The sequence below is a fragment of the Lagenorhynchus albirostris genome, chromosome 16 (assembly GCF_949774975.1).
Source record: "Lagenorhynchus albirostris chromosome 16, mLagAlb1.1, whole genome shotgun sequence".
NCBI lineage: Eukaryota > Metazoa > Chordata > Mammalia > Artiodactyla > Delphinidae > Lagenorhynchus > Lagenorhynchus albirostris.
This window is the reverse complement of record NC_083110.1, coordinates 58514402-58531863: the sequence shown is the minus strand read 5'-3', so window position 1 is coordinate 58531863 and position 17462 is coordinate 58514402. Positions and strand designations below refer to the sequence as shown.

The 17462-nt window shown below is 46.3% G+C and overlaps 1 protein-coding gene across 9 annotated transcripts in view; it reads right to left on the bottom strand.

The window, feature by feature from the left end:
- Nucleotides 1-17462, bottom strand: part of WBP1L (WW domain binding protein 1 like) — a 59128-nt gene that overhangs the window by 3690 nt on the left and 37976 nt on the right. For all 9 annotated transcript variants that reach the window (XM_060127192.1, XM_060127197.1, XM_060127191.1 and 6 more), the window contains 2 exons: nucleotides 10410-10512; nucleotides 1402-1563 (listed from right to left, as the gene is read on the bottom strand). In XM_060127192.1, coding sequence (XP_059983175.1) covers nucleotides 1402-1563; nucleotides 10410-10512 — 265 coding nt within the window. The remainder of the gene's footprint in view (nucleotides 1-1401; nucleotides 1564-10409; nucleotides 10513-17462) is intronic.

Sequence of the window (17462 nt, the reverse complement as noted above, 5' to 3'; positions counted from 1 at the left end):
GAGGAGAAATTACTGCACTGGCAATTGTTCTAGGACAGACTGCAGGCTCACACTAAGCATATGTCTCGTCCCACCCCCAGCATACCCACCGAGGGACAGCTACAGCTCTCAGGTACAGGTGGGGCACAGGGCTGTGAACAACTGTGCAGAGAAAGGGGGGCAGATTGGGAGTGACAGATTGTAGCTTCTGGAAATCTGAGAGCCCCTAAAGCTGCTTCACAGGCAAGGACTTCTGCTTGTCTGGAGTTAAGGCAGAGGGTTCAGCAAATGTGGTGAATGGCCAAGAGAGTTCTGTCTGGAAGCGACCTGTTTTCCACATGCACGCAAGTCTCATGTTTCTAGCTCAGACTGTGTCCTCCATCTGCATCCCATAGGCCTCAGGGTCAGGGACCCTAAGTTAAGACTTTCCAGATGTATATCATGAAGAGAGCCTTTTTCTGGGAGGCTGGAAAACTGTGTTGCCTCTCACCCTAGTGTGGCAGGAGGTGGTCTGGAAATACACACCAAACCTCATCCTGATTCGCATCGAAAGCGGGTGGCTTACCAGTAAAGGGTGAGGGCCCTGTCATCAAGGCTTGTTAAGAACATGCCAGGGGAGTTATCTTTTGCTTTGAGGCACAGATGACCTAATTATAACAGTAATTGCTAGCATTTATTGAGCACTTACTATATGCCAGGCACTGTGCTAAGCACTTAACTCTTCTAGGTGTGGAAATCAAAATTTATGACTGCTTTAGTCTGTAGAACACACAGCAGAATGGCTTTGGACAGGCTGTACTTCTGGGCCTCCACCGACCACTCGAGAGATCAGTGTAAGGAACCCCAGGGAGGGGCTTCCCTGGCGGTCCAGTGGTTAGGACTTGGCGTTCTCACTGAGAAGGGCCCGGGTTCAATCTCTGATCAGGGAACTAAGATCCCACAGCATGGCAAAAAAAAAAAAAAAAAAAAAGGAACCCCAGGGAAGTCAGGTGAGTGTGCCCTTCAGTGGGTCACTGAGTTTTTTGGTTCTCAGGAAGTCCCAATGCTACCCCCCACCGCTGCCCCTTTTGTAGCAGCCTCTGCTAAGGCATATCACATGGCAGGAAGCAAAATGGGGGGATTTCAGGCCACTGACCTCTAAATCTCAATTCATTCACATCATACACCATACAACCACCTGCCTAAAAAAATCTGCCTAAACTAAAGGAGCAGAGATGTAGTCAGAACCCGGCTGGCGTGGATTGGAACGGCCCAGTGGCTGCCAGGGGCTGCATCCACAGCACTGGCTCCTTGGCGCTAAAGGTGCGCACCCCCTTGTTCCCACACTTGTGAGACCGTGCTCTGTGCGGGACAAGGAGGCCAACCCCCTGTGCCCACAGTCTATGTGTCCTGGGCCCCAAGGGTGGGGTTTGGTGTACGTACTGAAATAAAATGGCAGCGCTGAGTAATTGTGGGCTTCCCGGTAGGCGATCAGGTTGATTTCATGTTGCCGCTGTTGGGCCTGAAGGCGGTGCTTGGCTCGGCGGTGGTGGCACACGCAGCAGCAACTCAGGATAATGATGATGGTCCACACGAGCCAGAACCCTGGGGGCAGGGAGGCGAGACAGAGAGGAGTGGGCACACCATGAATGCCAGCTGGAGGGGCTGCTCTCGGCACAAGGAGGCCCGTGAACATTGCGCACCTGGTCGAAGCTGGCACTGTTGGCCCTTGCCTGGTGAAGTTACATTTAGAACCTGTGATCAATTTTCATGTTTGTACCAGAGTGAAAGACACGTGGGGCGGAAGAGGGCAGAAATGTAAGAATGGTGACCGAAAAAGAGGTCACCCACTCCGGGGCGCCTCCAGGGCTCCTGGGGGGAGGGCAGAATGCCAAGGCATCTGTGCAGCACTGCTGGTCCTCCCATATTTTAGGTTTGGGGGGCATTAAGTATGCTTACCTTTTAGGACAACGTGCCCTTCCTATCTTAAGAGATCTCTGAGAAAATGCTTCAGCCTCTCTTGGTGCCCACCTCCCCACTCCAGCCCTGCTCAGGCCCACAAGGACAGCTCCCAGGCTCCCCACGAAGAGCGAAGAGCCCCTCAGAATCCCCACATCTCAGCAGATGAGTGATTGCCGGGGGCCTTGGAGGGGCTACCTGATAAAATTTTTTTCTCTACCATGTCGCCTCCGTCATACAAGAGTCACTGAAGTTAGAGGTGGAAAAATTCTAATTTCCTCAGGCCCATTTCTTCCCTGGAGAGTGTAAACAACTTCCTCTGCTCTTGCCATAATCCGGTACAATTCCATCTCCCACCATCACAAACAATCCACTCCCACCTTGCTTTGGCCTGCAGCTGCAGTAGACTCGGGACCATCAGCGGCCTCCCCTTCTTCCTCCTGGCTCCAGAGAGGGGTAAAGGAGCAGGGGAGAAGCCTACTGCCCTCTTCCCCAGGCAGATTGTTTCCTCTCATTTCCCACTGTGTTCTCTTGGATCATACTCAGAGAACCCTGGCAAACTGCAGTATAAGACCCCCTCTCCAATCTTCACATGTATACAGAAAAGGCTTCTAATTTTTTTTTTTTTTAATGAATGAGCAATTTTGCTTTAAAAAATATAGAGAGAGATAGAGAGAGAAAAAAAGACTGAAAGGAAAAAATAGTGACATTTTAAGTCGTGGGATTATGAGAAGAAATTTTAATTTTCTTCTCCCAATTATTTTTCTTCTTTCAAATTATAAAACTGGAAACAAAGTAAGTGAAAACTTAAAAATATCTGTGACTGGGCTTCCCTGGTGGCGCAGTGGTTGAGAATCTGCCTGCTAATGCAGGGGACACGGGTTCGAGCCCTGGTCTGGGAGGATCCCACATGCCGTGGAGCAACTAGACCCGTGAGCCACCACTACTGAGCCTGCGCGTCTGGAGCCTGTGCTCCGCAACAGGAGAGGCCGCGATAGTGAGAGGCCCGCGCACCGCGATGAAGAGTGGCCCCCGCTTGCCACAGCTAGAGAAAGTCCATGCACAGAAATGAAGACGCAACACAGCAAAAATAAATAAATAAAATAAATTATATTAAAAAAAAAAATATCTGTGACTAATTTTATTTTTGCTGGCTTTAAAAAAATTAACATATTTCTGAATAGGTTTTTAAATTCCTCTGGGAATGTCTTCATACAATGAAATGATATGAATCATTAAAAAATTATTCACAGAATACTATATTTGACATATAAAGATGTTTCTAATATTAAATGAAAATAAAAGATTACGAAACAGCATAAAATATGACCCCAATTTTTGCTTAAGAAAAAAGTATATATAAATGTCCAGAGGGATGATCAGGAAGTTAGTCATGAGGTTATTCCTGGACAATAGGACAGAAGATTTTCTGGTACCAGCTCTTGTTCTTTGTTTATTGCCGATAAGATGAGCATGTACTTCTTTGAAATAAAAAAGAATATTTTTTCTCAATAAAAAAATAATCTGGGGCTTCCCTGGTGGCACAGTCGTTGAGAGTCCGCCTGCCGATGCAGGAGACACGGGTTCGTGCCCCAGTCCGGGAAGATCCCACATGCCGCGGAGCGGCTAGGCCCGTGAGCCATGGCCGCTGAGCCTGAGCATCCGGAGCCTGTGCTCCGCAACGGGAGAGGCCGCAACAGTGAGAGGCCCGCGTACCGCAAAAAAAAAAAAAAAAAAAAAAATCTGAGGAATAATTTTAAGGTGAGTTTTTATTAAATGAGAATTGATTATATTATTTTTCATTTGTTCTCTGTTCCTGAAGAACTTCAAGTTTTTCCCACTACAAACGTTATGTATATTTTTTATTGTCTGCTTTGTAATTATAAATTTGTGTTTAGAATGTGTTAAGTATTTCTACATCTCTTGTCAGAATGAGTTAATTTCATTAAAAAAAAAAAAAAGGCTTCCCTCTCCCAGCAAACAGATTTGTAAATGAATAAACCCCTGATTTTTTTTCCTGTTTGTACCAGAACACAATATTCTGAAAGATCCCACTGACATTTAGGGTGTGGCCTCTAGCAACACCCAGTGTGTTTCCTTTTGTCCTCCAGGGGTGTCCGGGCTGAATCTCCCCACAGAGCCACCCCTATGGGGTAAGGCAGGATAGCAGTACAGCCTTCCAGCCCTGGCAGGTTGGCAACACCACTGTGTAACCCCTTTGCGTTTTCAGCACGTGTCGGTGTTCAACTGAAACTTCTGCTGAGGTCTAGCAACGGGACAGCAGGCGGAGGACAATGGGCAGAGAATCTCTTCCCCATTTCCCATCAGCAGACAGAAAAACCCCATTCCTAACCAGAGTTCATAAATGTAAGTTGAAGTCAGAAGTCTCCCTTGTGGTCCTTCCCAGAGTCGCTGCTGACATTTGCTTAACTTAACTTGCACTTCTCTCCTTCCAATGCTCGCCAACTGGAGACTGGACACTGTAAGAGGAGCCCTCAGGGAACGGTTTTGAGGCCAGAAAGGAGCTCTGGGAGTGAACTGGCTTCCCGCTGCGGTCCTGTAACGTCTCCTCCAGCCCCTACGATCTGTTCAGCTCCCAGCCTCCCGGGGTGGGGTCACACCCGAAGGAAGCGGCACAAATAAGCACAATGCATTCTGCTGAAGAGCCTGGCTCCAAGTGTATTTTAGAGTCAAGTCAAAAGATTCTCGGCTAACCACTTTTTTATACTACCCAGCATCATCTCACAATCCTTTATACTTCGGTGTTACTTTATAATTTTCAAAGTACATTCTCCCATGAGATAATCAGCACCAAACTCTACAATTTTTTACCTCCCAAGTCATTTTTTCAATTGTTTCTTACCTAAAGGTAAATTAACTTTTAACCTTAATGCTGCAATATATATATGATATAAGGCAAAACTTCTCAGCTATATTATGACGGCCTTTAAAAAAAAATAAAGTTAGTTATTTATTTATTTTTTGCTGCATTGGGTCTTTGTTGCTGCGTGTGGGCTTTCTTTTTAGTTGCAGCAAGCAGGGGCTACTCTTCCCTGCGGTGCGCGGGCTTCTCATTGCGGTGGCTTCTCTTGTTGTGGGGCACAGTCTCTAGGCGTGCAGGCTTCAGTAGCTGTGGCACATGGGCTCAGTAGTTGTGGGTCGTGGGCTCTAGAGCGCAGGCTCAGTAGCTGTGGCGCTCGGGCTTAGCTGCTCTGCAGCATGTGGGATCTTCCCAGACCAGGGCTCGAACCCGTGTTCCCTGCATTGGCAGGTGGATTCTCAACCACTGCACCACCAGGGAAGCCCTATAATAGGCTTTTAATAAGAAAAATCTCAGGCACTGGTTTTTATGTTGGCCAAATATTTCTGTTTCTCCCCCATCCTGGCATGTGGGTAAGCTTGAACTTCCTGGTGCCCTTATGATTGTGACACTTTGGGGCAGCTTCTAACTAATAAATTGAGATTGGAAGTGACAGGTGTCACTTGGAGGCCAGAATATTTCTTGCTGATGTGAGACCGAGACCCTCTGTTAGTCTCCCTTCTGCCATGGCAAGCCGTAACATTCCAGATAGTGACTTCAGGGTCAGTCTGGCCCCAGGGGATAAAGAAGTAGGAACAAAGTTCTCATCCAACCTGTTATGGTCATATAGTGTGAGTAATAAACCTGTTGTTTTAGGGCCACTAGGAGTTTGGACTTGTTTATTACTGAGCATAACCTCTCGCCTATCCTGACTGATGCAGTATCTTTGTAGGTTTTTCTGGGGGAAAGGATTTAAAATGTTCATCAGATTCTTAAGAGAATCCTTATTCCAGAAAAAGCCTGAGTTCTATTGAACTAGAAATATAATAGAAAAAATAGGTCTTTTTTTTTTTTAAGGAAAAATGAGGCAGGGTAGAAAGAGGCTGGGGGAAGAAATGAGACAAGAGGAAGGCGTGCCCTTGGCAGAGTTACCCCAGTTATATTGAACAGCACCAGAAAACTCACATGTTTACTGAAATTCCATCAGCTGCTTCTGTTCATGCGGTATCATGGGCAGAAAAACTCTCCCTACCACGTACCACTTATATGACGTGATATAAAATCTCGAACTGAGTTCTGCATTTCTAACATAGTATCACAAAGTGATAGTGTGGATCAAAACTAGGAGAAAACTAACTTGGGAGCAGAAGGGGCCTAGTGGGGTAATGAGGCATTAGCACAGGTCCAGAAAAGGCCCCTAAGGACTGGTCCAACTTGATGGAGTTAATGTGGGAGGACAGAAGGCATTCTTGGTTTGACCCTCACAAAACGGATGCTATTGGCAGCTATTCTAGTCAAGGCCGTGTCCCATCAGCTTTAAAAGTGGGACCGTCCAGACTAGTACCTATGGAGTTGTACAAACTTTTGATCTTTTCACTAGATTTCACAAACAAGGAGGAAAGTTTTAAAAAGGAAAACCTACTGAAAGAGCCAAACAGAGAAAGACAGAAGCATGCCCTCCTCCCCAACACACACCTACCACAGATTATATTCCCCACTGACCTTTGAAAGCTGTGACCTCATGGTGGGACGCGTTTGTCATGCTAAGCAAAGTGGAAAACATGTTTTTAAAAACAATCACTGAGTCACGTGCCCCAGAGCTCACTATAAACTTGGGAAAACACCACTCCCCAACTGGCAGGAAATTCCTCATTAGGAAGCCAAAGTATACTGTCAACTAGCTCTCCTTCTACCCCACAGGATGGTGGGTGACCTCCCTGGCCCCTGATAGCTCTTAGCAGGAGCTCCTGACACTGCCGCCGTGGAAAAAGGACTGAATTTGGGAAATGAAGACTTTAGGGGACTTGCAACTTCATCGGAAAGACTGGACAAGTTTCATTTCCTAGCTTTGTGACCTTGATCATTTTGTCTTTACTTCCCTCATCTGTAAAATGGAGAGAATAATGGTTTCTACCTTGTGAGGATTACCGAGTTAGTATCTGTATGCAGAGTACTCAAGCGTGCACATTCGAGACCTTTCACGACCTGGGCCCACCACCCTTCCAGCCTGGCACTGAAGAGTTCAGGAAGGGGGTAGCTTTGTGTGAGGCACGCTGACCTCACTACTCAGCTGCGACCAACTGACTGGCTACTTAACGCCACTGGTCCTGAGAAACGGGATATGTGTACCTGGCAGGGTTGTATTTGGGGCGGGCTGAGCTGACGTTTGTGAAGACCTTAATGAGTACCAGGCACACAGCAGAGTTCTATGCACGTCAGCACCCTCATCTCCCCTGGTCGAGCCCCACAGCCCAGCCCCATGGTCACAGGGGAAAGGTTAATGAGATGCATGCTCTCTTCTTTCCCATGAGGCCTTGACCTATGGTGTTTGGTATTCTTCGGCCTGGGAAGTCATTCTACCCTTCTCCATGTGCTTAAATCCTATCCACCTTTTAAGGCCTACCTCAAATGCCACCTCCTCCATGCAGCCTGCCTGAATCCTGTCCAGCTAAAGCAAACTCTCCTGGCACATACATCGCAGTCCTTGCACGTACACTCCACTCTCTACTTTGCATTACTAGTGAGGCACGTTGTCTTATCTCCTCTCTCTGCTCAGAGACTCCCTTCTTGATGGCAAGGATTCTGTCTCCCCACACGCTCTAACACAGAAGAGGCCACAGCATCCAGTAGGAACTTGTTAGAATTGCAAATTCTCAGGTCCACCTCAGACCTATTGAATCAAAAACTCTGGGACTGGGGCCCAGAAATCCGTGCTTTAATAAGCCCTCCAGGAAATGCAGATGCTTGCCAAAGTCTGAAACCACTGGAATAAGAGTTTGCTGAATAGATGATTGAATGATGACTGAAAGTACAAGTGCCATGAAAATGCATGGGATGATAATAATAATAATGGCCAGGTTCTTATAGCCTCAGCCACGGCAGTGGTAAACAGGACCCTCACTTCCGGACTGATACAGACCCAGGAATGACCCCTGGCTTAACGTTACAAGAGACTGAAAAGACACGGGAGTAAGGGCGCTGGCTGAAGCTTAAGGTCTGTGAGTGCTTGTGTGTCTGTGTAAAGTGGGCTCTGTGTGTGTATGTGTGTGTGTGAGACAGTCCTCAGCACACGGGAAAATTCAGCTAAGTAGTGGTATGAGGGTTGGCAGAAATGGCATTTGTTTTTCCGTGAGGCCTTCCCTGTAGGCAACTATGGTTAAAGAGGTACTTTGACAAAAACCCTGCCAAGGATTTCCTGGCTGAGATTTTTTTCCTTCCAAAGGAAAGAGACAAAAAGAATAATGCAAAGCCCATTACTTTCACATTTCAGGCAAAGTTCAGAGGCAATTAGAGGGAACAGGGTTCAAAGCGCAAAAAGCACAGTTCTGATGAGAACTGAAAGGGCTCATTCCTATGCTCAACCTCCCTCCTCTACACATCAGGCCGAGGCCAGGCCCCTAAGAAGGAGGAAAACCAAAGAATTCCGAGAGGGGCGGAACACTCACTGGGCATCTTCTGACCAAAAAGCCATTTCTGGGCACAGACAAGAGGAAGTTCGGCTTTTACAGTCTCCGTCCCCCCAGAGCTTGGAAAGCATGGGCCAACTTGTACAGGGGTGAGTCTTTCCTCCCTGTCCAGACTCTGGTCTCCATCTGACCTTCTCCTTTCCCCGGCTGACCACAACTGGAGAGGTGATGAGCCACTGTGTAGCTCTTCCCCTGGCTTTCTTCAGGCCCTCGGGACGAAGTGCCTGGTTCCCAGACTGCCTGCCACCCTGCCACCTGGGCCTCCCTGTCCCAGCTGCCCCACCCCCAGCCCTGGCTTTGGTGACCCAATTCTGGTGGCTACTGAGTCTGCTCTGCCAACAGCCCAGGAGGCTCTGTCAATCTGAGATGGGGGCCATCAGCAACTCCATTCTTTCCGCAACTGATGCCGCCTGGGCCGGGCCCCAGAAAAACAAGCTGCAGCTCTGTGGCTTTTTTGGCAGCCCAGCTTCAACTTTTGTTTTAACAAGGGGTGGGAGGGAGAATTTGAGCCCTGCGGTTATCTGCATTTTGAAACATTTAAACACAGACTGTCCACCTGCCTGGCACTTTGTGTTTCTCTAGTGAGTCCCTCAGCCCCACCCCTTCTAAAATAGCACCAACAACTCCAGGCCTGCCTTTGCTGCTGCTTATATAATGCTTGCAGGACTGGTGGGGACATCTTGAACCCTGTTCTCTCCTTGGGGAGGAGTCTGCCCTTAACCACCCCTGAGCCCGTCCTCAAAAGGAAAGGACAAGAGTGAGGAGAGGTCCTGTTTGTAGGACCCACTCCCACTGGCTACAAGATCCATTTGCATTTAGAGGGAGAGGCTTCCCAGCCAATATTCTAATTTCCTTTGCATTTCAAACAATAGCCCTTCTAGCTGCTTTCTGACCATATCACTGATGTGGGGGGAATGGGGAGATCAGAAAGGAGAAGGGGAAATAGGGAAGAGATGGTGGTGATGGTAAGGGCATGGTTGACCAGCAAGCACAAAGTTTGTTTCCAAATGGAGGGAGTGATGGGGGCTTAGAATTCTCTGGGCAAACAGTTAGCGTTTCCTCTAGCAACAGACAGTTATGAGAACCACTGCATGCTGGTCACCTGGCAACTCTCTGCCCTTAGGACCCTCCCATTCTCCCCTTCTTTGTCCAGCATCCTAGTGTCTCGTCTGAGTTCCAAGAAGATTAGAGTACAAAGGGCTTTAGTGACCTCTCCAAGCCTGGGTCACTCCCTGAAGACCACAGCAATGTCACCACCCTTGTGCAACTCTGGAAGGTGCAAGCAGTTCTGGCTGCCACCAAGCAGTGGCAAGACGAGGATTGTCTCCACATGGCACTGAGCTGACAGTAACAGGTTAGGTAGACTGGAGAAGCCTCTAGAAACTTCAGTTTGTGATCTGGGGAAGGAAGAAAAGGGGCTGAACCTATAGACTCCCTCTCTCCAGGAGGGCTCTGTCGGCAAGGACCTAGGAAAAGATTATCCCTTTGAGAGGGACCCTCAGAAACAGAGGCAGCTCCTTGATGATCTCTGGGGAATTCTGGAAGCCCTGGTGCTTCTTACAAGAAAATGGCATTACAGCCATCCACAGAGAGCAGCCCAGCATTCACAGCAGCTTGGCTGCTGCAAACCTCTCTTTGCAAAGATGACGAGCCTGGGCACCTGGGCTGGCCCATGAGAGGATGTAAGTTGTTGTCACTGCTCGGCACACCCAGGAGAGGGCATCAAAGAGAACCCCATTCAGGAGATTCTGCAAAAGACCTGCTAACCACGGCTTCTTAAGAAGGCTCAGGATCATGTTATCCGGTCGTTAGCGCATGGTGTCCGAAGAGCACCAGAGCTCTCCTCCTCTGCAGAGAGATCGCTTCTAGAACCTGGAAGCAGATTCTGCTCACCAACACTGCCACCAAGAGAATAAGAAAAGGGCTGACCGGCCTATGGTTTCCCAACGAGCAGAGGCAGTAACCGAGACCCTGGGATGCCAAGACATCCCCAGGCAAGGACTTACACCAGAGTTCATAGTAGTAGTTGCAGCACTGAGACTGTCCACAGCAGTGTCCTGTGTCACAGATGTAGCTTTGATTGTTGGTACCCACGCAGGTTTCCTTATCCTAAAAGAAATAAAAAAACACTGTAGCATATTAAATTATAGCTTTTAAACACTACTTTTCTTCTCATCCTCCTCTTACTGATCGCCTGCCCACCTTCCACCAAAACGGTTTGTACAAGTGTTTATTGAAAGAAAAGAAAGAGAGAGAGAGAGAAAGAAACAGAGAGAGAAAGGAAGGAAGGGAGGGAGGGAGAGAGAGAGAAAGAAAGAAAGAACCACACAACAACAGCAGATTTAAGAAAAATAATATGGTTTATTAAAGGGGGAAGAGGATTCAGTACACAAAGCCGACTGGTAAAGAGCAGAGTTCTCCTCCTTGCTTTCTTTATATCTAAGCAGAAACACTCTACGTTCTGGTCCTAAACTCAGCCAGTAAGAAGGTGGTGATTCTCCTGTAATAGGCTGTATATTTTAAATAAATCCGGTTTCTCTGTGAAAGTTCCCAGAATAATGAAGGCAGCACGTATTCTAGGATTGGCATCTGGTCAGTCAGTCCATCTTCCTTTCAAAACACATATCTCCAAGGTTAATTACAGTGTGATTCAAAAGAAGGCTAAAAATCTTGCTACTAAAATTCTTTCAATCTTAAGAAAAGGGGTGACTTGCTCAGGTGACCTAGTCCAATTTTAATTTGCTAGATCTTTTTTTGCTTACCAAATGATCTCTTAATAATCTTGACTGGATCTAGGATTCACACTGTCCCTTGTCAGAGACAGCTACAGAAAGGGCACCGCTGAGTAACCATCTAGCATTTTGCCAAATTCTATTCACAGCACTGGTGGATGGGGATGGAGGTGGAAAGGTTTTTTTATATTTCGTAGTTAAGATATGAAATACCCCACCGGCTGACCTAAACTTCAGCCTCAAATGTCCTCTGGGTCACAATGCATTTGATGAGACCTAGAAGATCTGGCTTTCAACATTTCTTTGTTCTAAAGAAGTAACACATGCAGTGACTGGACACAGTCTTTGTGCCAAGCACCGGGTTGGGTACGAGGGATACAACGATGAATAAGAAATTGTCCCTAACCTCAAGAGGCACAGAGCTAGGAAGGGAAAAAACCCTGCTCAGCAAAGAAACTAAAACCACAGTATTATATGTGCTGCTACTCAGGCTGACCCTGCCCAGAGTGTACATCCGGGCGGACGTCTGCCAGTGGAAACTCAAGTCACAGGGTCGGTTCCTGTTCTCTGGGTCTTGCTTTATACTACGCTGTCTGTTTGGCCAAGGGTACAAACAAAGCACTCCAGCGACTGTCCACAGGGCTAGAGGCTGGGCACCTGAAGCCACGAGGACAAAAGAAAGGGCATGGCTACAACCCAGATCCCTGGCTCAGTGTGTATTTCCACCACATCCTCAGGTGTTTCCTGGTCTTTAAGAGTCTTACACCCTGGTATAAAGGGGTTTAGGAAGAAGGAAACATGGGAAAGGCATTTGTCGACTCTGACAATGAGGGTTTCACAATAGTATTGCAAACAGAGTTCTTCCTATCTTTGCCTTCCTGTGTCCGCCATAAGTAAAATGGCACACCTAGAAGGTGGCTGTCCAGTGGGATGTCTCCTCTGAGGCCTGACGCACGTGGAGAAAGCAGATCTGTGTTCGTTGCTTTTGCTAGAACACACCCTCTCCCTCTTGACTTCAGAGCAAAACACCGCTTTCCTAAGGACATCAAAAAGTTTCTCCCAAGTTTACCAGGCCCTGAAATGCCATTCTTCTGGCCTGGCTCACAAGAGCACAGTTCAAACTGTCCACATAGTTTCTAAAAGAGGCCGCGCTGCCTACACTCTGACACATGAAAGAATCCAGGGACACTTCTGCCTCAAGAAAATTCACCAGATGAGGTCCAGGCTCGGAACACAGGGCAGCCAACTGGTCCTCTGTGAGGCATGAAATGGAACGTGTCTGAAATCTAAACAAGTGGCATCCTCATGACCTACTGGTGTCAGCTTTTCTCTTGGCTCTCCCATCCCCCGAGGCAGGAAGCCCAGTGTAAACAGAACCCCACTCTTTTTCCCTGCTCTGCCTCCACTTTCCCAGGGACAGCAGACTGTGGCAGCATCACTTAACTCAGTTCCTCAAATACTTTTTTTTTTTTTCCTGTACGCGGGCCTCTCACTGCTGTGGCCTCTCTCGTTGCGGAGCACAGGCTCCAGACGCACAGGCTCAGTGGCCACGGCTCACGGGCCCAGCCACTCCGCAGCATGTAGGATCTTCCCAGACCAGGGCACGAACCCGTGCCCCCTGCATCGGCAGGCGGACTCTAAACCACTGCGCCACCAGGGAATCCCCTCAAATACTTTTTATCCAGTGTATCTCATCCCTTGCTTTCCTCCCCGCAAGTAGAGTCCCCAAGTTGCCTGAGATGATCTTGGTTATGGGAACTGTCATTTTCTGCTGCAGAAGGAAGGAAAGCAGGTAAGCAGGTTAAGAAGACAAGGTGTGGGTTCATGGACCTTTAGCAAGGAAGACATGAAGGATTAAGAAGGTAGCGAGATGTGAGTGTCATGAGCTCCTCCAGAGAAAGAGACCTTCTGGTATGAAAGGAAAATCCAGAAGCCTTGTGTTTGGCCCTAGCTCTGCCATTACAGAGGAATGGCACTCTGGACAAGTTATTCAATGGCCCTAGAGCTGGTTAAGATGCTCACTCATGTCTCCTTAAACCCAAAGGGTTTATTAGCCTACCCACCTCCCATTCCCTTTGACAGCAGCCTCGAGCCAATGCAAGAGCTCCTGTAACCTATGCCTCCTCTCAGTCAAAGCAAAGAACAGAGGTGTGCAAATGTTGCTTGGTGCTCTTCCACCCTTCCCTGTATGAGGAAGTCACCCAGAGGACTTTCAAGGATCTCCAGGCAGCTCAAGATACAAACGGTAAAGATTCAGTCAGATCTGGGTTCAAAGCCCAGTTCTCACACTATGCTTATTACAGTGTAACTTGGGTAAATGACTTAACTTCTCTGAGCGCTCAATATCAACGTTATTCTATGAGCCATTATTGTTGGGCATGAAAGACCATTCAATAAACAGCACTCTGCATTCACTTAGAACTATTTCTCAGAAGAGTAAAGTTCACTGGCAATGTGGGCTGCTTCAGACACATGAAGAATAGAAAAAGGTAGAGAGAATGCAATGGCAAGTTCAAACATGAAAAATTCTCAGCACTCTTTATGAGTACCCTTTGCTTTTCTTCCAAGCATCTCCAAGCACTACGACATTATGTTGTTCAGGCCAAGTCTTGAAGAGTGGGAAGTTAATATCCCACCCCATCCCCCCCTTCTCAAGAGTGAACAAGAGTTATATCGTGCACTCCCTATGGGCAGGAGCTCTGTCTCCTTAATCCCCCTCCCCAACTCCAAGAATGAGCACAGTGCTTGGCACACAAAGGTTTGCTGAATGAAACAATGGCTATGCAGCCTCTGTGAAGGCAGAATGAGCTGGGGTGAATAATACGGCTAGTGTATACGGAGTACCTGCTATGTGCCAGGCACTGTTCTAAATGCCTTACAAGTCTTCCTTCATCTAAACTTGAAAGCACCACTATGAAGAGGGTAGTATAAGAGAATTGAGGTCAACAGAGGCTAAGTCACTTGCTGGAGGCCACACAGCTAGGAAGCAGTCCAATCTAATTCATCCAACTCCAGAGCCTGAGCTTTTAACTATTAAGGTACAGCCTCCTTGGTTTAAGTTATACTTCTTCACTTGCTTTTTACACTTCAGATGCTTAAATAAATCCACTTAAAAGCCCCAAACCAAACAAAATCAGTATTTCGTCTTTGAGGGAAAAGATAAGGGCCCTGCCCTTGTGGAGCTCTTTGACTTTGGGAACATCTTCTGCTTGGCAGTGAGGAGGGGCAACATGCTTGGGCTTCCTCTCTTCTTTGTTTGAAAGGTCATTATTTTCACATACTGATTTTCTGAAAAGCAGAATGGTGTTTGTCCCATTGGGGAACACAGGGCCTTCACTCCTTCCTTCAACATTTACTGAGTACCTACCCTGCACCAGCACTGAACTAGTGGTGGGGAACACAATGGAAACATAAAAGGCCAAAGCAGTCGTGCTCTTTACCCTCATGGAGCTTAAAGGCCAATGAAAGATGATAAAGTAATCATACAGATAAAACTGTAGGAAGGAAAAGTACGTGATTTGGTGAAAGCTTACAATAATTAAGAACTAGGAACTAGTCAAGGAGGTCCAGAGAGCTGTGAGGAGGGTAAGCTTGAACTGAGATTGCCAGGATGGTTAGAAAGTTAGTAACTAGGGAAGAGGGATGGGAAGAACATTCCAGGAAAAGGAAATGGTACGAGAAAAGCCCTTTAGCTAGGAAATGGCTGAACAAATAGGTAAGGAAGTTAGGTAAGCAGGGACAAGATGAGATCTTCATTTTAAAGATACTTTTTTCCCAGGCAATGTTTTCATTTGCACAAACTCCTGGCCCAAATATGCTAGAAACGTAGACCTGTCATAAAGAAACTTTGGGTGAATAACATATGCTCTTACGCTGAGGTCTTTCACCTCAGAATCACTGTGATGATGACCATCAAGATCCTCATTTGTTAAACGTGTGCCTTCAGCTCTGGTGCCGCGGTGACCAGCTCCAAGAAACGGGGCACGTATGGTCACCAAACAAAAAGCACAGGTGTGAAGAAGCAGGAAGCAAGACCAACACTGCCCTGGAAAGAACATTATTTACAGTGGAAGAGGATGAATAGTATGCCTTTTGCACATATGCAAAAAGTTACCTCATCTCTTTGGCAGCAGCATAAACTATGGGACTAACATCACTTTCCTTAAGAGTTTCAATGTCTTAGAGTTGCTATTCTTACTGAGCCACTGTAAAGGTCAATTTGATCAGTGTAAGAACTTTCAAAGTGCCAGCATAAAAAGACACTGGGCAGTAATGGTTCCCCGGGCATGCTTTTAATTTGCCAATTTATGGGGCTGGAAAACCCTGCTAGCAACTGGCAACAGCACCTTCATGCCCTTAGGAAAGCGGTGAAGTTTTAAAGTTTAAAAGTGAAAAATAGGAAAATTGAAATCCTTCACAGGATGTTAAAGCACAGATGCTAAATCTCTTGGCTGCTGGATATGAATGAATTTGGAGCACCATCTCTGGCCTTCTCTACAGGGGAAAGGAATGGAAACATCCATTTCTACAAATCAAATAACAAATATGTATTGATACCCTTTCCCCACTTGCCAGGCACTGTGTTGGATGCTACGGCTACCACATTGAGCAAGAGATTCTAGAGGAAAAGATCCTGCTTCTAGCAATGTAGTTGGGTAGGTAACTTTAAAAATATGATAATATTCTTTTGGGACTCCCCTGGCGGTCCAGTGGTTAAGACTTCACCTTCTAATGCAGGGGGTGCGGATTCGATCCCTGGTCGGGGAGCTAAGATCCCACATGCCTCACGGCCAAAAAACCAAAACATAAAACAGAAGCAATAGTATAACAAATTCAATAAAGAATTTATATATATAAATATATATATTATTTTAATTACACAGCTGAGCTTGCAATAAAGCAAGGAAGAGCCCTCGGACCAAAAATGTTGGGGGTGGGGAACTAGAAACTACAGTGTTAAATGAGATCTGGCCTTCCCAGCTGCCGTGGAAAGAAGGGCTGTTTGTTTTCTTGGGTCCACCTAAAACAGGGAATTGGAACTGAGTCCCAATATCAGGTGAAGACCCTTCAAAGAGACAGAGCAGACTAGAAAAAAATTAGCCCTTTGGCACGCAGTGACAATAAGAAAGGTCTGAAGTGAGAGGGAAAAAGTATCTCTTCTAATAATCTGTAACCATCGGCTTTTCCGCAAGCTAATTTGAGATCTGAATTGTGCTACTACATAGTCTGAGAATCCCCAAGCCAAAATTTTAACACAAAAAGTAATCCCAGGACTTGCCTGGTGGTGCAGTGGTTCAGAATCCGCCTGCCAGTGCAGGGGACATGGGTTCAATCCCTGGTCCAGGAAGATTCCCACATGCCACAGAGCACCTAATCTGGTGCGCCGCAACTACTGAGTTTGCACTCTAGAGTCCATGAGCCACAACTACTGAGCCCTCATGCCACAACTACTGAAGGTCGTGTGCCTAGAGCCTGTGTTCTGCAACAACAGAAGCCACTGCAATGAGAAGCAAGCTCACCACAACAGAGTAGCTGCGTAGCCCCCACTCGCCACAACTAGAGAAAGGCCATGAGCAGCAATGAAGACCCAATGCAGTCAAAAAAAAAAAAAAAAAAAAGTAGTCCCAGAATGGGACATCTGGTAGAAGAAACATAAAACTCTAAAGAGACCTACCCTCAATCAGGGCATGAAAGATGCCCACAGATAAAGCTCTGTTGAAGATGAGCTCACACAAAATACAAAAACTTATGTAAAAATAATCCATCACAAACAAGATGCGGGAAATTCAACAAATAGGTGGATAAGACTCTCCAAAAAAACTTAATAGAATGATCAGATAAACTGTAATATATATACATGTTTCAAATAATTAAAGCCAAAAAGAAAAACATGAGAAAAGAACATACTAAAAAAGAGACAGTGACCAAATGGATTTCAGGAAAAAACAAAACTTGTAGAAAAAATAGTTATTAAAATTAAAAACTCAACAGGTGGGTTACACAGAGATTAGACCATGTTAAAGAGAGAATTAGTGAACTGGAAAGCAGATCTGAGAAAATCACCCAGCAACCAGCTTCTACCAATTAAGAGAAAACATAGAAATGGAAAATGAGAAATAAGAAGCTCAAGAAGGAAAGAGGAAAATGGAGGAGAGTCAATATTTAAAGAGATAACTGAAAAATTTCCAGAACTGATTAAAGATAGGGAATTTTCAGACAATAATAAACTCATACCTGGGCACATTGTTTGAAATTGGAGAACAACAAAGACAAAAAGATCTTAAATACATTCCAGTGGGTGAAGAATGAAAATTAACAAGTGAAATT